Consider the following 21,634-nt stretch of genomic DNA (forward strand, 5'->3'; position numbering starts at 1 on the left):
TTTAGGGGGCTTTCAATTGGCACTCCAGTCCTCAGAGCTGAATGCTGGTAATTCTTTACCCTTTGTGTATTTTGACCAAAGAATGTCGGAAAAATGCTTGTATAACGATGGCACTTGTGAAACACGCGAGTCAGCAGAAATGCACCGTATGGCCAACTGCGAGTTGCAGCGCTTCTCGCATCCGCCCACCGAGCGCAAATTGAATTTCTCCTTGGGGGCGGCTAAACATATATTAAAAATCAGAAAGCGGATTTGTTCCGACAGCTCTTTAAGAGTGGCCTATTTGAGGAATTGCGGTTGTGAATGTCCCATCACATCTTTGGACAAATCTCCATCTCGTGTTTCAAATTGTATTCCAACTGTGACCTTTTCTTAACTTTAGCCTTGTACAAGCTTAGTTTTAGCCTTTTTTTTTTAATATTCATACTGAAGCATTGAATTGCTCTCTTGAATGCGTAGTTATTTACAGCAATGTTTATCATGGCTGTTTTGAGTACGATGAGAGAAAAAAAAATAAATAAAGTGCTCATTTCTTTCCACACAGCCATTGCTAAAGTCGCTGCGTCTTTCTGTCCTTGGGTATGAAATAAAAATACCCCCCCCCCCCCCAGCAGGGCCAGCAGAGGCAGCATATTCATAAAGCAGGCGACACCGTGGACTGGCTACCAACCGAGTGCAAATTTAAATTTTCATCCTAAAATTGAAAGTTATCCCCCCACCACCACCACCATAATCCGATACTCGTGGAACGGCCGTTTGTGTGCAAAATCTCGGGCGGAGTTCCTTCAGGCTCCGGAGATTGACATCAAGCTTCATGTCATGAGACTTTCCTTGAATGGTGTACACGGCTAATATGCGCCAAGACATCGGCGAGCAAAGTAATGAAGCAGACGTCACGTAGCAACTGCTTACGACTCCGGCCGGAGAGATTCACCTTCGAGACAGCTGCTGTGACCAACGCCCGCTTTAATAAAGGCCGCAATCATTTCACTCCGAGTGACGTCAGCACCTCATGTAGGTCACCTTTGGAGTTTAGTGTTTCAGGGAAAGTGCAACTTTTTTCATCATCAGAGATGGCCGCTAAATTGGCTAATAGCGCTAAAAGTCACCCTTGATCAATTGCATCACATCTCCCGAGCCAGCATCTCTTGACCAACAGGGACAAAATCTCCAGCTGAAGTGTCACCAATGCTTTTGATCGCAACGACGTGAGACTTGGGAGTGTGGGAAAAGACGTGCACAGGAAATTCCAGCCAGCTTTGCTGCAGATCTGGTGACTTTATTGAACTTTTGTCCATCCGGATGACGGTGTGTGTGTGTGTGTCGGGGGGGGCTATCAAAGCACAGAGGCACAGATTCGTGAGTAAGAGTCCAGCTTGAATAATCTAACAGGCACATTCCTGTCTGCTGACGTGCAACCAACTACATTACACATACACACATGCACACACGGGTTGGAATGCACCTAACCAAATGAATTTGAGGCTTTGTAATCAGTATCAACTTTCAATAGCAGCCGGGAGCTAACCCTTATTTATTTATTTATTATATTGTATTATTTATTTATGTATTATGTTATTTATTTATTATATTTAGGGATTATTTTCATCGACAGGTGCACTGTCCCAAATTATTTTTCGAACGAGCGGGGCGGGCAACAATCAAAGCATTTCCACTCACACTTTACGCAGGTACAAGTGTGTTTAATTTCACACTTGGCGGGTGGGCCGACACTCCGGGGACGTAACGTTTGTTTGACGTACAAGCAATTAAAAAGTCCATTTTCCACAACGTCGCTGCACCGTACAAATAAATGCAGTAGCACAGGGAAGGCCCACATAATGTATGAATATGGAGACGGGATATTTTCCTTTTTCATCCAGCATTTCATCACAATTATCCTTGGGTGTTTTATTGAAGAGAATCATGACTGTGGCAAAATGGGGGGGCCAATTGGCGCAGGCACTCCAAATGTGTTATGAAGGAAGCTGAAGCGGTTCCACAAAGGCCGTAAATCAAGTCGAGGGGCGAGAAGGATGAAAACAGTCGGCTAATGTCCTTTGCCTTTCCAGGAACCCTCAAGCCCACGGCGCTCTTATCAGCTTGCCTCGCTTCACAGACACCAAAGATGTACTGTGAGGAAACATGGCTGAAACTAAAGTCATGAGAAATCATTTGAATTCAGCAAATACTACATGAAGATAGAATAAATACAATGGCATTAAACGTGATGAATGGGCCCCTCGCGCCTCATTTTTCACAGCCAATCCTCAGTGTGATTATTCATGCATCTTTCAGAGGGCCTCAGCAAAACAATTTCTCGTCGCCCATCCGTCTTGTGTACCTGCTCTCCATTGGGGAATCCCCCTCTAAAGGTTTTTCAAACGATGACCCTGTAAATCAGCCAAAATGGCTGCTTCAACTCAAATCGACGGACGTTCACTTCCATTTTCAAACACGGCCTCTTTGGAAAGACACTACAGCTGCAATTGACTATTATCTTAATAATCCATTATGATGGTGATCATTTTCCAATGAATCGATAAACCAACCATTCCTTTAAAACCCAATTTTTTCAAATTGACTGTGCAGAAAATAAATCCATCAATTCAATTTCAAAGTACAAGCAGATGTTTGCACTGGTTTGATTTCGATTCAACAAAAGGTAACATCTTTTCGATGTATTGGATTTTTTTTGGACACAGAACGTGTACTGCTTAGCACGTCAAATAATGACGTCATCAAATTGCACAGAAGTTGCTTTTCCGTGGACAGGAAGTGACTGACCATTTCTTGAACGCTATCTGTCGTCGTGCGCACGCGCGCGCAGCCGCCACTTGAGTCAAAGGGGAGTGCGCGCGCCCCCACCGCAAGTTGACAAGCTTCGAGTGCGTCAACACAAGTTTTCCTTCTCCCTGTCCTAACTTGACAGATCGGGCTGCCGGTTCTTCAACACCACCAGCATCGAGTTATGCTTCCTTGCAACGACGACAAGCGGTGGCGGCGGCGGCGCCGATGGCTTTTGTGCGTCTGCCTTTTGGGGACCTGCAGCGCAGCCGCGCAAGGTAAGAAGACAACGCAAGATGTTTCCCCAAATTGTTTACCTTTCAATCCCTCAACCTTAAGCGACTTGGATGAGATGTAGTAGTTAAAGGTGAGCGCGCTATAGTCTATAGTCAGTTAGCACACCCACCGATTGTTCCAGCCATGTCAAGACACGTCCAAAGTCCACATCCACACACTCACGCAAAAAATATGATCGGGCCGGGCCGGGCCGGGCTGTTGTGCTGCCATATCAGGTCACATAAATATAACATTTCCTGTTATCCATAAAGAAGGCCTGCACGATACTGGCAATCTTTCAAGGTATCGGTATTTGCAAAGGATGCCGATACCACCACCGCCGTCGATACTTAAGACCAATAAGTCTGTCTTGCTAGTAGTTGGTGCTACTTTGGTGAATCACCGTGTGCGGCAGAAACAAAGAAAGGTCTTTGTTCGTCATTATCTATTATTATTTGAATTGGAATTGAAGCAAAACGTATAAATCTACCGTTGATGTCCTTTACCGTAATGAAACCGAGAGTTGTGTGCTCGTCGCCACGCAGACATTCATTACGTTGCTCCCTCGATGGATGCTGATCACCGCTGTCGGGGGACATGATGGGAATCTCCATGGACTCGGCTGGCCGGCCCTCTGTTATTTCTGTTCAAGCCTTGGGCCACAGACGACAGGGAAAGCGCACTTGTCATATTCCGTCTTTATTTACAAGAAGTAGCCAAATGAAAGCATCAAACAGGAACACGCTTCACTGCCCAGCTTCTGTTTTGCTTCTTCTTTTCATCTCCTGACACAAAATGGCCTAAATATGCAAAAGCAGCCTGCCCAGGCTTGGAGTAAATATGCATCTGTTTGGCTTGTGCTTGGGAAAAACCAAACAAAAAACGCGAGTGCACTTTTCATGAAATGTGATCTGATCTTTCACGCTCGGAGCGCTGCGTGTTGGAGCTTTGCAGCGGTTCTGGTTGGGCGTGACGCCGGTATTGTTGGCCAGATGATTAATGACGCATGACTGCATGCGATCTCAGGCAAATGCTTCTCTTATGTTTGCGCACGCATGCATGCGGGCCGAATAGCAATCGGCGCCGAGGCGCCTTTGCCGTTGCTTTACTTTTGCCGATTACAAACTTGAAGCTTGCGTTGATGCAGAGCAGCGAGTCTGAGGATGCATGATCTCTTAACCAGCTCTATTTCTGGCACCAGTCCTATTTTGGGACCTTCGTAAGGGTTCAGGAAGTGGTGAATGTCAAGGGATACGCAGCCAGTCAATGATAACAGCGAGTCTGTATTTCACTGGAAATGTCCGATGAGGGATTAATCGCGTATTTTGTGTCAAGTGCGAGATACGAGGCAAAGGTCCGATCTTTGTGTTCCGGCGCGCTTGTCAAATCGGCCGCACAATTGCAATGGGACGCATGCGTACGCTTTTCTCATTGGGCGCATTAGAACTCCGTTTCAGGAGAGAGCTGCATGGCATCACATTGATTCTTCATCTCAACAAAAGCGTGCCTCCAAAAACGGGCGGATGATCATTTGCAGTTGGAGCAAAAGCGTTCTTTTGCACTCAAGTCCGATTGCCCGTGTGCGATTGGCACACACGTGGAGCTTGGCCATTTAGCAGTGAGACGGAACGCTGCTGGGAAGGGAGCGGCGGTTGTTTACCGTTTTGCAATAAGAACACGATAAGCCTTTTGCGGGACGACAAAAAACAAACGGTTGAATCTGATTTGACGTGAACAAACGGCCCGACAAAGCCCGTGAATCTACGCGCCATCAATCTCCTCCGCTCTGTGCGGTTCGTTATTGCTCCCTTGCCGTTTGCCGCGGCAACAGTCGGTCGCTGATTAAAAATGAAGTCATGTAGTCGATTAACAAGATTTGCCCGCGGCTCCCGAGTCTGTTGTGTGGTTTTTAATAATGAACGCGGTACAATCGTCATCATACATCAATTTAATGTGGTCTAAACCAGGGGTTGTCAATCGGTGGACAGCGGCCATCTAGTGGTCCGTGGCGGTATTGCACGTGGTCCGCGAAATTGGAAATAATTGTAACATTTTTCAAAATAAAATGGATTTATGATTTAGACTTGATTCATTTTCCAGCTAATTTTGTGAATATTTACCGATCCAAATCAGATTTTTATGTATTTATTTATCTATCATATCAATGCCAAAAGTTGTTGACGAAAACATCCATGGGTGGCAATTGTATGATGGTGTTGAAAAGCGTGACCTCGGGACAAGCTGTGAGTCACCTCCAGCCCTTTTGTTGACTCGCCTGAAGGAACTGTTCTGAGAAATTAGACCAGCTGAGTCCTACGTGGCGGGCGCACCCTTTTTCGACAGTGACCAGGTGTTGCAATCCGACCCAACCTTAAACAAATACATTGAATGACCGGAAGAAAAAAAAGTTCATGCCGGTTTATGACTTCCCCCGAGTTGAAAGTGATGTTTTTCGGTGGCCTGCTCTTCTACTTTACAGCGAGTCACTTGACTTCCTGTTACGTCAAGACCCCTCCTGCATATGAAGAGCTTCTTGTTCTTGGCAACAACTCTTGGCAACGCTCTCGCTTGTTCGCCAAGAGACACAGATGAAAAGTGGGGCATCAATGGGGCACGCTCCATTTTTCAAACACTTGCGTTTCATGAGGGCGAGGGAAGCTTTGATTTATTTTCAGGAGCATGTACAAAATGGGATCCACAGATCAGATCCCAGGATGCCCCCCAAACACCGAGGTCACAAATTCAAGTGTGAGCGCTTGCGCTAATGCTGGTGGCTTTGCTCTCTCTCTCTCTCTCTCTCTCTCTCTCTCTCTCTCTCTCTCTCTCTCTCTCTCTCTCTCTCTCTCTCTCTCTCTCTCTCTCTCTCTCGCTCACAACTGTGCACCTTGCAGGAACGTAAAGTTCATTTCCTAACTTTTTGAGATGCTGCTTTAGGGTTGCATGATGAAAAGCACTGTCTCAGCACAAACACTCATCACAGAAGCAACTGAGGGACGATGCCGATGGCCACGACTTCTATTAGAAATGACTGAAACAGAAGCTGATGATAAGAGTGGAAAAAAAATACATCTAGTGCCCCACAGCTTTAGTGATAAGGTGGAACCTCTATTATTCTAGGATTCCATTTGATGATTTCTATCGACTAAATTGTGTCCCGTTCTTGACGTGACTCGGCCATCACACGTCAGAATGGACACGTGCCTTCATTTAGCATTTTGCTTTTCAGAGGCGGGAGCCCCGACGGAGCTTTTCATCTTCAACGAGCTGTGCGCCATGAAGGCGGACGCGGGGCCTTGCCGCTCCTTGAAGAACAACTACTTCTTCAATGTGGACACGGGCCGCTGTGAGCTCTTTGAGTACGGCGGCTGCGGAGGAAACGCCAACAACTTTGAAACGCCGGAGGCCTGCCAGGAAACCTGCCTGGTGTCGGGTGGGTGCCGCCCCGTGGAATGTTTTCTGTCATCGGTGTGACTTTTGGTCGGTTTTGTTCACGGTGCCACTCCGGCTTTCTGCTTGTCTGTCTTGTTTTGGCAGAGGATAAAAACCCGTGCCATTTACCCGAAGCGGAAGGTCCCTGCCGCGGCCTGGTCACGCGTTTCTTCTTTGACAGCAGCAGTCAACGCTGCAAGCGCTTCTATTACGGCGGCTGCTTTGGCAACGCCAACAATTTCAGGAGCATCGGCGAGTGCCGGGCCAAATGTCAAAAACAAGGTACGTCCTCGATCATCTGACCAAACTTGTTGACAGCAAATCAACGTCAAACCAATTATTTTGAATTTTGAAGCTCGCTTTTTGTCTCGTCTCGTCTCGTCCTTCTGCACGCTTTGTGCTGATGTAGAAACCGTCACGGTCCAGAACGGTACCAGAGAAACCATCGGTGTGCGGCCAACCTTAACTGGTAAAAGTTCAAGTATCTAAATGTGACATCAATTCCTAAGAACATTTGCTACCCTTACTTAAAAAAAAAAAGTCCGATTCTTTTCACTGTTACTCGAGTACATTGAATTGCAAATTCCATCCCCAAACTATTTTCATTTTGTTTCTCAGGTGAGCAGACAGTCATCATGAATCAGAATGTGGTGCAAACGAACAACACGGGTCCGGACCATTCGCAAGGTAACAAAATTGCAGAAAGACAAAAACAAATGCAAACCTTGAATTTTTGGGCTGGCAGGAACTTCCAAACATTCCCACGGCCAGTCAAGTAGTCTTTTATTTTTGTTGTTGATTGTCTCAATCACTTTCGGACATTTAAATCGACCCAAAGACAAAGCAGGATTCAAAAGCATGAGCCAGCCAGCTCGGCGAGGCTTTTTTCCTGTGCAATTGATATGAAACAGCGCCCTCTTGCGGCTATAACAAAACCTACATGCGCAACCCCAGTTCTTCTGCCTGCTTTCAACTTGGACTCACTCATCAAATGTGACTGAAGAATTTGTGACTTGATGAGCAGCACATTTACGTCTCCATTTTGAGCTCCTTTTCAATTGATATGAAACACCGCCCTCTTGCGGCGGTAACAACACCTACATGCACAACCACAGTTCTTCTGCCTGCTTTCAATTTGGACTCACTCATCAAATGTGACTGAAGAATTTGTGACTTGATGAGCAGCACATTTACATTTTTATGACTTCAAGGCGCAATAAAACTATTTTGCGCACATGTTATGCAAAGCAACAATCCCTCCTGGATGCTGCTCTTTCTTGTGGTTTTGTGCTTGATGACGTTCATGTTTCAAATTTGGGGCCCGACCTCGGGGGAAATGCGAGCGCTGACGTTGCGTGCTTTACAGATGCGACGCTGCCAGATGCGTGCTCGGGTCCCGCGGAGAGAGGAACGTGCGACGGCAGCGTGCGCAGGTTTGCTTACCATGCCGAGACCAAGCGCTGTCACGAGTTCCTCTACAGCGGCTGCGGAGGCAACAGCAACAACTTCAAACACCGCCGGCAATGCATCCGGAAGTGCATGAAAAGTCAAAAGGGTACGTCTTTTTCTTTTCCTTGTTTTTCAAGAATTGGTTCCCCAGGCAATTGGGGTGGAGCTAAAGATCAAGCTGTTGCCCTGGAAACGCCGCAGCTCCGCTTACTCTACAGCTGTGACATATTTGTCGAGCTTCGCCGACGGCCGAGCGCTATTCGAAAAAGTCAAAGAATGTCACAATGAAGTCATTTTTGCTCGTTTAAATTGGACCGACTTTTGTTTGTCTTTGGCAGGTGGTGGCGAGAAGATGATTCGAATGAGGAAGAAAAATATCCCCAACATTCTCCGGGGCTCCGTCTGAAGACGTTGGCCAGCCACACTTGCGCTCGCTCGCATTGGCTAGAGTTATCCGTATTTATCACCATGTAAAAAAAATCGTGTAGCTTTTGAGCTTGCCGTACATTTTTGATACGAAACGCTTTGCTTTGTCCTGGACAAAAAGCACTTTTGTTTTGCCACTGTGATTAAATTCAAAAGATGTCATTCACATCAACATCTTGTGATCAGACTGACGATGTTCTTTAAAGCCGCACAAGGGGGCAGTGTTGTTTCATCACGTTGTTTTAGTTTCATCCCGGCGGTGCTCTCATTTCTCAAAGTATGTCTGCACCATCACTTTGCTCAATTCTAAAAACGTCATGCAGTGTCAACCTAGGGCCAGACTGAGAATTGTTCCCAAATGTTTTGGTTTGCGCACCGATTGATGGCTTTTCTTTTTTTTTTTACTGAACATATAAAAGATACACTCGCGATGACAAGCATTTGCTAAGTGTTTGTTCTTGGCTTGAATTTCCCTTGTCTCGTTTGGATCGCGTGGAGTGCCGAATTCGCATTTGTATTGGTGGTGACAGCAGACGTTGTACAGGCCTCGGTCACCAGTTGAGATGCACTGACCTTTGCATCCACTTTTTGCTCCGAATGATTGTGAAAGCTTGACGTTGCCAAACATTGCTTTGGCAATGAAGTCTCGAATACCTGCTGGCTGCTTCCAGCCTGCATGGCAAAGTTCAAACACAAATGACTGACATCCTGCATCATTCCTTGAGCCTTTTTCCTGTTATGATTCACCCTTGGGAATGATGAGACTAAACAGTCATTCACGACATTCCACTTTGGAATGGCTTTGAGATTTCATCGTACAAGACGCCCGAGACAGATTCCGTAAAGACATAAAGCGGCCGAAGAAAGTAACCAGACTCATATTTATGACTCAGGCCACTGTTTTTTAATTCAGAATATCTTGAAGATCTCCAAAGCCTCATTCCATACGTTTTTTTTTTTACAACTGCAGTTGTCTTTGGGGTACGCCAAAAATTCACCTCATGATCAACGTGAGCCACCGCCTAAAACGGGTCAAAACATTGAACTATTTGTAAACTCATTTCCATTTTTGTTATATCTTAAAACACAATAAAATCCTCCGCGTTACGTGTGAACGAGCACGCGCGTGCGCGCGCGCACGCAGTTGCGACGAGCTGACTGTGACGTCACAGGAAGCGGTGGGCTGCTTCCCAACGCCAACCTGACAGCAGCAGCAGCAGCAGCAGCACACAGTCTTACTTTGCAGTGCTTCGTATGCATCTACTCGATTGACTGCGGCGACACGCAAGAGTGGACGGACGCCTTTCGTATTTCCCACTTCGGAAGCAACCTACCTCCGCGGTAAGACATGGTCGTGTGTTTTTATGCGGTGGCGGCGTTATCGCCGTGATGCAGAGCGGAATGAATGCGCGGTTGCAGTTTGCTCAGCCGTGCGTGTTGATGCGTAATGCATAGATGGCACCAGCCAGCCAGCCAGCCAGTCCATCCGCTTGCCGTGCCGTACCGTACCGTCGGTCCATTAGCAATCACGCCAACGACTATTAACAACATGGATGTGCCGGCAGGGTTTCCGTTGGGTTATGCATTCCGCTTTTAATGGTGTGTACCCCCCCCCCCCCCCTTCCGATCGACATGCGCACTGGTTGGCTGACAAATGGCAATCTGCTTTTGCTTCTGACCTCACGCGCTCTTTCTTCTCTTCGTGCATACTTCGGGGCTCGTCGCCTGTTTGATTTGATTGCAGCATCGCCAGATTGGACACAGCTAATGTTTTGAAAGCGCGCGTCGCGACGTTCAGTGCTTTTCCAGCTGGAGTGGGCTGGGCGAGCCCCGAGCCAAATCATTTGCTTTGACCCAAATTGGATCTTATCGGACCTGCGAGATCTGCAGCGTTTGTGCTGGAAGCACCGCTTACATTCTCGGTGTCACGAGTTGTTAAAAGTTGCTAAAACGCCAATAAAACTGCACGTATTTGAACTTAGAAGATGTTATTTGGTAAAGTCTGCATGTACTGAAGTCATTTTGTGAGCCGTTGGCATGTATAGGTGATTTAGTTATGCTTTACAATATGCAGACATTTGGAAATTCTATCAATGAGCAGTAAGCAGGCATTTGTAATCTGTTACAAATACACACAGTTTGTCTCAACGTGTGTTTTTCTCAATCTCCAGTTGAACTATTTGGAATCTGTTCATGTTCCCATCGACTCACCAGGTCAAATTGGACTTTAATCTTTTTAAAGACTAAGAATATGAAATAAATATCAGCTAAAAGAAATGTAAACAAAAGTGAAGAGCAAGAAACGTTGGGAAACAAACAAATGTACTGGGGTCGGGCCAGTTCTGGGTGGCAGGCCACATATTTGCCTTAGCTAGCTTTGTTTTTACTTGTGTCGTCTCATTTGTATGGATGACAAAAATGCTCACGCTCCTTTTGCATGCTTAGCCATCGTAAACGTTGGGATTTCAAGACTGGCGGATCAGATGAATGTTTTCTGCCGGCAAGCTTGCTGTCCGAGGATTTTCCACCTCGCCAGTTGGGAGTCCTGCCAAATGGGGCTGGCGAATCATGTGGCTCCGACATCTTTATGTGACCTCCACTAAATACGCAGATGAGCGTGCGGTGGGAACGGCTGCCAAACAGTCCCCCCTCCCCAAGTGTCATGCCGGGTGTTTACAGCGCAAGTCTTGAAAAGAGCCAGGACACGGTCGTGTGCTCCAGACATGCCACCAAAGCCCTGCAGACCATCTCGGTGGATGTGTTCCCAAACACGCCATGGCGTTTACGAACTCTTGTCAGTGGAATCTCATTCAGCGTGCACACAACATTTTGCCGTCACGGGCCCGAAGCCATGACATCTTGTCTGCTCAAAGCGTCACAATTCATTTCAGTCGGAGCTGAAAACTCCATTGTTGACTGCAGCGTTCTTGTGAAGCTCTCCTTTTTAATCCATTCTTATAATCCCCGCCGCTCATTTCCTTATCGTTGATCTCGATTGATGCTTGCTTTTAATCACTTTAGCCAGTCTTATTATTTGAAACGATTTGACGCAACGACAGTAAAACGATTCCACTTCCTCCGGCTCGGTGTGCACAAAGGAGCGACGGCACCGTTGCAGCAGTACCTTCAGCTTCAGTTTCAAAAAGCTTTTGAGGTAATATTTCCGCTCATCCATTATGAAGGGCCGTGTTTTGCGATCCCAGTTCATTTGGGCACACGAGGTGCTTAACGGCCAGGGGGAGGCTTTGTTTATGCGCGCCCGCCCGCCCGCCGGCGGCGGACAGTGCATGGAAAGAGACCGCCGCGGCCGCGCGTGCACTCTCTCAAAGTGTTCCGTGTTTGGGAGCGCTAAACAAAGCGGCCGGCTTGACACAGGCTTCCTGATTTGCAGTGTGGGAGGGAGGGAGAGAGGGGTCACCTGGCAGAGAGCGCACAGAGAGGAAATGGCCCCGGGGGCTTGGAGTGCATCTGTCCTCCAAAGGTGAACTTGCGGTGCTGCTTTGTTACCGCGCGCTAACCTTTCAATCATTTGGACCAAAGTATGAAAATGTTGCATTGTGTATCGTCCATCCACTTTTGCCTTTCCCGAGTACTTGGGACGGATCTCGCCCGTCGCGTCGGCCGCTGGGTGTCTGCAGGTCACCTCTCGGTCGGGCTCCCAATTAGCTCAAAAGGCCCGCGACTCCCTGTCATAACTGCTTTGAATTGCTCGATCGAGTCCATAGCGCCGTGTGAGAAGCGCTCGAGAGAAATCCGGACATTTGAGATGATTCTTACGTAAGCCCACCGAGGAACTTTCAGTTCCGAAGCAAAGAGCTCAGTTGGAGGTCCAGCGCGGTGGCTGACGGGGAGGCTTTCGCTTGCATTCCTTCAAATGGTTCCGGATCGGGACAAGCTCACTTGTCACTTGATGAAGAACCTTTGTATTAGCGCGCATATTTTTCATGGGAACATTTCGGGGGAGGGGGGGTGGCGGTGTTTGTTCTGGCTCGCGGCGAGTTCTCACAGCCCCAAGACAAACAGACGATAATAAAGCCCAAAGCTGCTGGATCAAATGAACAGATAGCCTCATTTTTGACTAAATTCAATAAGGATGTGGTCCACGTGAGCGGATGCCATTGTTGAGGGCGAGCGGCTCGACTCGTCTTTGCTTTTGGAGCGCTCGCTAAAAGACGGACGGGCCCGTGCAGCGGAGCCGATTAGAGGAATGAAGCCGCTTTTGCCAGCGGATCGCAGCGCGCGAGTAGGCCAGGCCATTTTCAACAAGGTGGTGATGTGCGCAAAGTGCATCCAAACATTTAGATGAGCGCCCGCGAGAAGTGCCAGTAACATTGCAGGTGTCGCGCCCGGCACAGCCCGGCACAGCCCGGCACAGCCCGGCACAGCCCGGCACAGCCCGGCACAGCCCGGCACAGCCCGGCACAGCCCGGCACAGCGCGGCACAGCGCGGCACAGCGCGGCACAGCGCGGCAGGGCCAACTTTATTTTTAAGCCGTGTATTTTTATCAAGCTATTTGTACAATTTTTCCCTTGCGCAGACGAGAGGCCCCTGGAAGAGGATCACCTCGTTCTGAGAAAAGCCGCCAAAGTCATGGCCAGAAACAGAATATGGAAATATGCCTCCTGCAGGGAAAGCGGCGTTCTCGTCGTGCACCTGCGAGGAATGCGCGCGTCTTGACAACAGATGGACTGCAGCGATCGACACGTAACATGCGCCACGGAAAGACGCAGCGCAAATCCTTTCATTTTTGCCAAACTCGAGGCTAGCTACTTTGTGCCCGACGCTTACGTCGCTTTCCCGTTATTGTCGCTCTCTGCATATTTTTCATTGATTTAATTGATTGGCAAAGGGCGCTCTGGTTTGTGGCGCTACATTGACTCTTCAAGCATGCAGTATGCTTTATGTGGACCGACGACCAGGTTCCTCAAGAGCTCTGCAGATAACGCTGCAATGTAACGCAGGCATCAATGGGCTTGATTGATGGGCTTGAAGCTCCGCCCTCACAGCCGTGGGAATGTTTTTATATTTTCCATGACATCTGGCGCCGCACCATGGAAGTTGACACGAGGGTCCATTTCGTGGTTGGAAACGCGCTAGTGCATAGATTTTGTGATGCTCAAATGTCCAGCTGATCCCAGGGGAAATGTCCTCAAGCTATATTTGGTATGGCTGACTGAGAGAGGAAAGGCTTGGAGGGAGCGTGTTTCCAAGCTGATCCTTCCTGCTCGCCAGTTCCTCTTCAGTTCAAGCACTTTTCAAGCTTGAGGCCGCCTCCACTTTGTACTATCCACGGTGATTCTGTTCGCAGCCAAAACCACCGTGGCCAATGTGGGCAACCTTTATGCCTCTGATTTGGCAATTGTTGCCCTTCATAAAGCGATACCCCGAATGGCTCCGAGTGCTTTGCCGCCTAATGAACATGCCGATTCCAGCCAGACCGAGAGACAGCGGGAGTCGCTGAGCGAGTTAGCCGTCGCTAACCGCCGGCAGCCGCCGCTGCTGCTTTGCGCTTGGCTTGAATGATCCATTTTCGAGTGGCCCTGTGGCTTTTTCCAACCTCAATTAGCACGTGGGACGCTCGTCCATTGTTTTGTCATCTCAGCTCTGCTGCAACGCAAACATGAAATGCGCTGCTGCAAACAAGACTCATACAACGTTATATTACAAAATGCCCATCGACATGTTTTTTAAAAGGGAGCGCTGAAAGTCTCCTGGCATGTTTTAAAGCCGCCCCCGCCCGAGCTTTTACCTCATTTCCAATCTTGTGTTCCAGGTCTGCAGCTGCAAACTCCGTAAAATGCCCAACAGGAGGATGTCGAGCACCGGCAGGAATGGACTCGTGGCACTTATGCTAACGTGTTCCCTCGCAACGGTAAGGCTGCCCGCTCTCACACAACTAAGTGGATTTTTTTTTTTTTTTCTTTTCTCAACATGTCAACCCTCAGATTGTGTCTGATTTTTGCTATTACCAAAATACCCAGAACCCAACACTGTTTTTTGTCGTTAGCATAAAATATCAACGAGGAGGGGCGCAAAAGAGTGCAAACTAGTGCGAAAGAGCATGAAAATGCTCACGTGTGGCCTGACCGCTCGTGAGATGAGCAACTTAGCATTTGTGGTGATGGTCCAACGTGCGCTGTGCATTTGTCCTTGCAGCTGTGCGTGAGGGCAAGTCTGGAGGTCAACGAAAGCCAGCAGCAGCAGCAGCAGCATCCGACCAACGTGTATCACGACAAGGGCCCGACCAGGAACAAGATCGTCACGGCCCAGTTTGAGTGCTATCAGAAGATCCTGAAGGACAAGCCTTCGGACAAGCAAGGTCTGGCCGGCTGGAGGTTGACTGGCGGCGGAGGCCCGACTGCAGCGTTTGTTTGCCTTTGTGCTTGCAGAGGCCTTGTGCAACCGCACCTGGGACGGCTGGTTGTGTTGGGACGACACCAAGGCTGGCGTCACCTCCGAACAGCACTGCCCAGACTACTTCCAGGATTTCGATCCTTCGGGTGAGTCCCTCATGTTTGCCCCCCTCCCCCCATGGTGTCCATTTGGGTTGGGCATGATGTATTTTGCTCTCCTTGTCTGCAGAAATGGTGATAAAGATCTGCTCGGCCAGCGGCCAGTGGTTCCGGCATCCTGAGAGCAACCGCACGTGGACCAACTACACGCGCTGCAACGAGCACACCAGCGAAGGCAGAGTGGTAAGAAGAAAAAAAATCCCCTCGGATGGACGTCAGACATCTGTTTGATGGGAAGGAACTGAGTGTTTGTCTCTGTTCCCCGCAGACAGCAATGAATCTTTTCTACTTGGCTCTCATCGGACACGGACTGTCGCTGACCTCCCTCTTTGTCTCTCTTGGAATATTCTTCCACTTCAAGTGCGTCATCATTTCTTCACTGGGTCGTTCGTTCGTTCGCTCGCTCGCTCGCTCACGCAGATCTTGTGACTGAATCCTCGTTTCGCCTCTCCCGACAGGAGTTTAAGTTGCCAGAGAATCACGCTTCACAAGAACCTCTTCTTCTCTTTTGTGCTCAACTCCGTCATCACCATCATTTGGTTGACAGCTGTGGCAAACAACCAGGAGCTGGTGCAGAGGAATCCGGTGAGTGCGTCTTGACGCTCATTAGCTCCGCCCACCGAAGAATTGCAGCTGCTGCTGTGTTGCTTTGGCTCATTTCTCGTGAAGAAGCAAAAGCGCTTTTTTTTGTTGCTTTTCCGGCCGGCTCAGACAAGCTGCAAAGTGTCACAGTTCATTCATCTCTACCTCTTTGGCTGCAACTACTTCTGGATGCTGTGCGAGGGCATTTACTTGCACACGCTCATCGTGGTGGCCGTCTTTGCCGAGAAGCAGCACCTCATGTGGTACTATCTGCTCGGCTGGGGTACGTCGGCTCAGTAGGTCGTCGCCGCGGCAACTAGAGAATTGACTGTTTGGATTTTTTTCAGGTTTCCCGCTCATTCCTGCTTCCATTCATGCCATTGCAAGAAGTTACTACTACAATGACAAGTAAGGGAACAAACGGCGGACGTAGACTTTGCACGCTATTTGCTAGCCTTTTATTTATTAGATGAAAAAAAATCTGTATATAAAAAAAAAAAAGGCACATAAAAATCCATACCAAAAAAACACCCACAAAAATCCATAGAAAAAAAATCCACACCAAAAAAAATCCATATTAAAAATCACAACAAAAATGCCCAGCTAATCTTGAATTTGCTTCAGTTCTGACGAGACGAGAGGAAAATCCTGCCGGCAGGCTCTCTGGTTCATCCGCCACATGTCACATTAATCGTGAATTATCCGCCCCGCCCCGCCCCTCCCCTCCCTCTCTTGTTGTCTTGTGCACATTAGCTGTTGGATCAGCTCCAAAACATCACTGCTCTACATCATCCACGGTCCCATCTGCGCCGCTCTCGTGGTAAGAACCTTTGTCAATTCTTCGGACGCTGATCAAAGGTCGCAGCTCATCCGCTTGCCCGACCCCCCGGCCCCCCGCCCGCCACCTCCCTCAGGTCAACTTGTTCTTCCTGCTGAACATCGTGAGAGTGCTCATCACCAAGCTGAAGGTGACCCACCAAGCCGAGTCCAGCCTGTACATGAAGGCGGTGCGAGCCACCCTCATCCTGGTGCCGCTGCTGGGCATCCAGTACGTGCTGCTCCCCTACAAGCCGGACGGACGCGTTTCCTCCGAAATCTACGACTACATCATGCACATTCTCATGCACTACCAGGTGAGCGCCGTTTCACTCCTTCTTTTCATGCCGTCGACACGGCGATTTCTTTGAAGGAGACGAGAAGCGTGACCTTTTTATTTATTTATTTTTATTTTTGGTTGTATTTTTATTCTTTTTTTTTATTTTTATTGAAGTCATTCATTCATTTATTGATTGCTGCGGTCGAGCGTGTTTCTGTGGCGGGCAGCGAGCGGGAAGGAATGTAGAAATGGCGCGCAAGTGTTGACATGGGCGGGCTCCGTCCGGGCTGCTGGGCCGACTTGCTATCTGATGGCCGCGAGCGCTTCCAGGATGGGCAAGGCGCCGCAGGAAGCAAGAGGCCTAAACAAAGTGGCCACAAGTTGGGGCCCCGATTTTGATGGTTATCACGTCCGACCGCCCTCACGGCCTTTTCCTTTGTTTGCTTGACAGGGTCTGCTGGTAGCCACCATCTTCTGCTTCTTCAACGGAGAAGTAAGACTTCATTCCTTCTTTGTATTGGATCCAAATGTCAGCGTCCATTTTGGACGGGCCAATAATCCTGCCTTTTCTCCGGTAAGGTCCAAGCGGTGTTACGGAGGCACTGGAACCAGTACAACCTGCAGTTCGGCAGCGGCGCCGGGAACCACTCGGACGCCCTGCGCTCGGCGTCCTACACGGCTTCGTCCATCACCGAGGTGCAGGGTTGCTACAGCATCGACGGCCACTCGGAGCACATGAACGGCAAAGGGTGCCACGACGCCGACGCGTCCATCCTCAGGTCGGAAGATCCCTTCGCCTGAGAAGACGGGCCCCGGGCGATGCCTTTGAGCTGGCTCGCGCCAAAGTGACAAGACCCTCTTGGAATCACAGTTTCTTCTCCTTTTCCCAGCAACTGAATCACCAGAAACGTATTTCAGGGTTGCCAATGAAGCTTAGGAATCCCTGGCATCGGTTTCTAAATGGCTGACCGTCCCTCTTATCAGTGGACAAAGTCTCGACGACAGGCCATTTAGGAGACATTTCTCAGCTTGTATTTTGAAGGACTTGAAGTGTGGCCAATGAATGAGCAGGCCTTCCGAGACAACACGCTAGTTTCCGGTGATCTTGGAGACGGACTTTGGTCTGTTTCTGTCCAATAGCTTTTCCAACACGGCACGGCACGTATCTTCCGTGCTCGCCTCGAGATTTTGTGCCACAGCAAGTGGAACTTATCCCTCCCGACAAACGTTTTCCATCATAACAGGATGCGTGAAAAAGTCCAAATTGAACAGGAAGTCGGCCATTTTGGCAACATTTCTCTGCTTGTACAGCGATCGCCTTTGTAGCCCAAAACAGGTTAAGGTTGGTTCAGCCCAATTGGTTTCGAGGCTGCGCCATGAAGATGAGCTTCAGCTTTATCCCCCCCCCACTTACAAAGCACGGATGCTCCATGTAACCATTTTTTCCTACCATCTTAATTTATTTATCCATTATTATTCCTTTTGATTCTGAAAAAATGTATTTGCGCTGTTGATAAGCTTCCTTTTTGCGTCGGTCCAATCCTCATATACGTACATACGTACCTCGTATTCCTTTGGCAACATTTGAAAAGCATTCGAGCTTTCGCTTTCTGAAGAAGAGGCGGAGCCAGAGCCAGAGCTCCTGCTAACACTGGAAAGGGCGGGGCGGGGGGCATTGAAATGAGCAAAAGCATTGAAATGAGCAAAAGTTTGTCATTTGACTGTTATCGTTGCACACCGCTACAGTGCCGTATGATGAAGAAATGAGTTTCATGTAGTAGGTATATAGCTCCTTTTGTTGACTTCAATCATTGGAATGGACGTGATTGGCAAGGGCAAGTTTTATGAGGTTCTCGCATCTGAATGAAAAAAGTTTCTAAACCTCAAGTTGTAAATAGCTTATTCTACTTTTTTTTTTAATGATTATTCTTAGCATTACTTTGGACGCAATTGTTGTGCGTGCAAAACCACTGTATGAATGCAAACGTCGGACCCCTCCAACTTTGAGCCAACTTTGACGTTGGAGCCATTGAGCATCGCTGAAAGTTTCCATCTTGAGAGAGGTCGCAATCTGCCAAAGGATGCTGATGGATTGGTTGCCAAACATTGCAATTTGATTGACGATGATGTCGTAAATGACTTGTTTTGCAACCACGAAAACATTGGCGACCACCTTCAGGTCGTTGGGCTCCACTCTAGTTCTGCTCTTTTGAATGTAACAAATGATGTGATGTGGACAAAGCAACTATAGAGGCTTTGCAGTCACGTGGTTTTATCACGTGATTTTGTGTTATGCCGCCATCTTGGCGGTCAACTAGTCAGCTCGTTCCTACGTGTTTGTATGGATTGTCTGATTTCTGCGCTACGTTTTCACCGATTTCTTCCGAATTATGGCTGATTTGCTATCCAACGAAGTTAGGCATTTGGATGAAGACTCCAAGAATCGTCACAGAGAGAAGTTGAACCTTGTTGGCACAACGGATCCGTACCTTTTACCGAGAAGCATGCTAAAATCGCCCGAGCATTTTGCAACAGCCGACCTGCCTGAACGCTCATATCCAGATATTTATAATTACCTCGTCGATTTGTTTTGTAATGGCATTTCATAACTTGACATATTAAAAAACTGAATAGAGTGAAATCATTCAGATACTGTACCTGTCTGTTCAAGTTGCTACCATTTTTATTATTTGTTTATTTTTGCATGATGCCACATCTGATTGGCTTGAAAACTTAACCAATAAATATAATTCAATATTTACATTGATAACGTTTTCAAGCATCATGAAAAAATAAACACAAAATAAAAACGGGGGGGTGAACTGAAGAAATCATCCCATTCCCTGCCTTGCTGCTCTTGCTGCCTTTCTAAAAATGCACCCAGCATTTTCAACAATCATATTTGTATCATCCCATATTGTATTATTTCACATTTTGTGAAACAAATCAGGGGTGAATAGTTTGTTTACATACCTGATATGAAGTCCTCATTGCATATCCTTGTGTAAATCGTAGGTTTCCATCGTTCACGACGAATATCCGCGATCCATTTATCACGTTTTTTCATGTTCGCCGGAAATCTATAGAAGCTAAGATTGGGTTTATCGCCTCGTCTATTGCTACATCCAACAGCACAGCAGGTATCCGGCATTTTTAAGCTCAAATAGCAGCAGATATAACAAGAAAGCGTGTGTGAGTCGTTGACCGGCACTGAAAAGTTGACCGCCATGATGGCCGCCAAGCTAATGTGGGTAGCTTGATGACGTCAGCTGCAAAGCCTCTATATTTGCATTCAATGTCTATTTTTATGAAGAATATTCCACTGAAGTGAACGACGTGGTTGTCGTGTCAATGGCAGCACTTGTTTGTTTGTCTGCAAGCTTTGTTTTGCTTCTCGAGTTCATTGTGAAGGAATATAACTCGGCGCCTCTTTCTTACACTGACCTAATAAAGGCGAACCACCATTTCCGTATAGCGTTGGCGTTATTGTCCGTGTTGTTGTCGGGCATTCGGGCCCACTCGCGCACAATCTCCAAATGAAGCACACGTGATATTTTTGTTCCCTTTCCCAAATGACCAAAGCAGTTCACGCTGAATAAAACGTCTTCAACAATTAGTTTGGTGATTTTGTCGAATAAAACTATCCTAGCCAGTTTTGAACCCTTCCTTTTGTCTTTTGAGAGTCGATCGTTACCAAGGCCTATATAACTGTCGGGTTCAATTGGGGGTTAGGGTTCAAGTTTGGTTAGGGTAGGCTCAGGGTTAGGGTTCGTTTAGTGCTATAAAAGCAGCACTCTTTCACGTAAACAGGGTTATTGCTTCAAATGAGGCTACTAAATTAGGCTCGGAGTTTCAAAGTATGCTTGAAAACAATGATGAGTGTTTCATAGTCAGATTTAAAATAGAAGCTATCAAATCAAAATATACAACATCAGCACCATGAACAAAGACAGTAGGTGTGTTCATTTCAACGTGTCCTCTGTGCTTTGGAAAGAAACTGTCTGTGTCAGCAACTGGCAGCTTTTTGTTTTGCTTTTTGGGCTTGTGAAAGTGCTTTGCTACTGCGTCGACATCCAGCTCCAGGAGATTCCAGGAAGCAGCGCATTCCCGGCAGACGGACCGACGGAGAGCTGCTGATGACAAACGTGTCCTAACATGAGCTGGACAAAGAACACAAACAGACGCTCGCTCACTCACTCACTCACTCACTCACTCACTCACTCACTCACTCACTCACTCAATCATTTATTACGTCACGGTTAAAATACGTACGTGGGCCTCAAGTGCAGGATTTTGTGACGTTTCAAGCTGTCATTCATCAAGCGCTCCATGAGTGATGTGCATTCCAGTTCTTTTAAGTGAACTGAATCGGTTCACTCAGAAGATTTGTTCAAAAGAATCGATCACCGAATCGTTCGCTACACTTTCTTATTTATTCTTTTTTTTTACCTCGTGTAGTGTACCTATTGATGTGTCCATGAGGTGTACCTAATCACAGGCCACTTCATTAGGGAAAAAGCTTAAGTGAAAGTGAAAAGTGCTACACCCACCCTCACCCCCACTTTCTGATTGGCTGGTTGATCTGTGACGTCACACGGACACTCCATTAGGTACACCGCCATTTTAAAAGTGTACCTAATCACAGGCCACTTTATTAGGGAAATATCATGGTCTAAGGTCACAGGTGTCAAGCTCCAGTCCTCGGGGCCGCGTTCCAACATGTTTTCCAAGTGACCCTCGTTAAGCGCACCTGCGTGAAAAGTTTTAGCTCCTTTCACGTGCTGCAGGAGCTAAAACTTTTCACGCAGGTGCACTTAACGAGGGAAGCACACGGACACTCCATTAGGTACACCGCCATTTTCAAGTGTACCTAATCACAGGCCACTTTATTAGGGAAATATCATGGGCAAAGGTCACAGGTGTCAAGCTCCAGTCCTCGGGGCCGCGTTCCAATATGTTTTCCAAGTTACCCTCGTTAAGCGCACCTGCGTGAAAACATTTTGGTCACTTTCACGTTCCGCATGAGCTAAAACTTTTCACGCAGGTGCGCTTAACGAGGGAATCACACGGACACTC

General features: G+C 47.7%; 2 protein-coding genes across 5 annotated transcripts; both read left to right on the forward strand.

The window, feature by feature from the left end:
* Positions 1 to 2,838: 2,838 nt before the first annotated feature.
* On the forward strand, positions 2,839 to 8,541 carry tfpia (tissue factor pathway inhibitor a). 2 transcript variants are annotated; one of them, XM_037239484.1, is made up of 7 exons: positions 2,839 to 3,065; positions 6,290 to 6,493; positions 6,598 to 6,774; positions 6,902 to 6,961; positions 7,111 to 7,179; positions 7,829 to 8,047; positions 8,280 to 8,541. In XM_037239484.1, the coding sequence occupies exons 1-7, from the start codon at positions 2,972 to 2,974 to the stop codon at positions 8,345 to 8,347; spliced, it is 891 nt and encodes a 296-aa protein (XP_037095379.1). In that variant the 5' UTR covers positions 2,839 to 2,971; the 3' UTR covers positions 8,348 to 8,541. The 2 variants fall into 2 exon arrangements, with proteins under 2 accessions (XP_037095379.1, XP_037095380.1); XM_037239485.1 differs by having other exon boundaries at positions 7,859 to 8,047.
* Positions 8,542 to 9,542: 1,001 nt separating this feature from the next.
* calcrla (calcitonin receptor-like a) lies at positions 9,543 to 18,713 on the forward strand. 3 transcript variants are annotated; one of them, XM_037239481.1, is made up of 13 exons: positions 9,543 to 9,708; positions 14,142 to 14,240; positions 14,525 to 14,687; positions 14,758 to 14,868; positions 14,951 to 15,063; positions 15,149 to 15,240; positions 15,339 to 15,465; positions 15,592 to 15,745; positions 15,810 to 15,870; positions 16,216 to 16,282; positions 16,377 to 16,595; positions 17,010 to 17,051; positions 17,138 to 18,713. In XM_037239481.1, exons 2-13 carry the CDS (start codon positions 14,166 to 14,168, stop codon positions 17,357 to 17,359), a joined length of 1,446 nt encoding a protein of 481 aa, XP_037095376.1. In that variant the 5' UTR covers positions 9,543 to 9,708; positions 14,142 to 14,165; the 3' UTR covers positions 17,360 to 18,713. The 3 variants fall into 3 exon arrangements, with proteins under 3 accessions (XP_037095376.1, XP_037095377.1, XP_037095375.1); XM_037239482.1 differs by lacking the exon at positions 9,543 to 9,708 and adding an exon at positions 10,048 to 10,120; XM_037239480.1 differs by lacking the exon at positions 9,543 to 9,708 and adding an exon at positions 13,238 to 14,023.
* Positions 18,714 to 21,634: the final 2,921 nt, after the last annotated feature.

This window comes from Syngnathus acus, chromosome 21 (assembly GCF_901709675.1).
Source record: "Syngnathus acus chromosome 21, fSynAcu1.2, whole genome shotgun sequence".
Classification (NCBI taxonomy): Eukaryota; Metazoa; Chordata; class Actinopteri; order Syngnathiformes; family Syngnathidae; genus Syngnathus; species Syngnathus acus.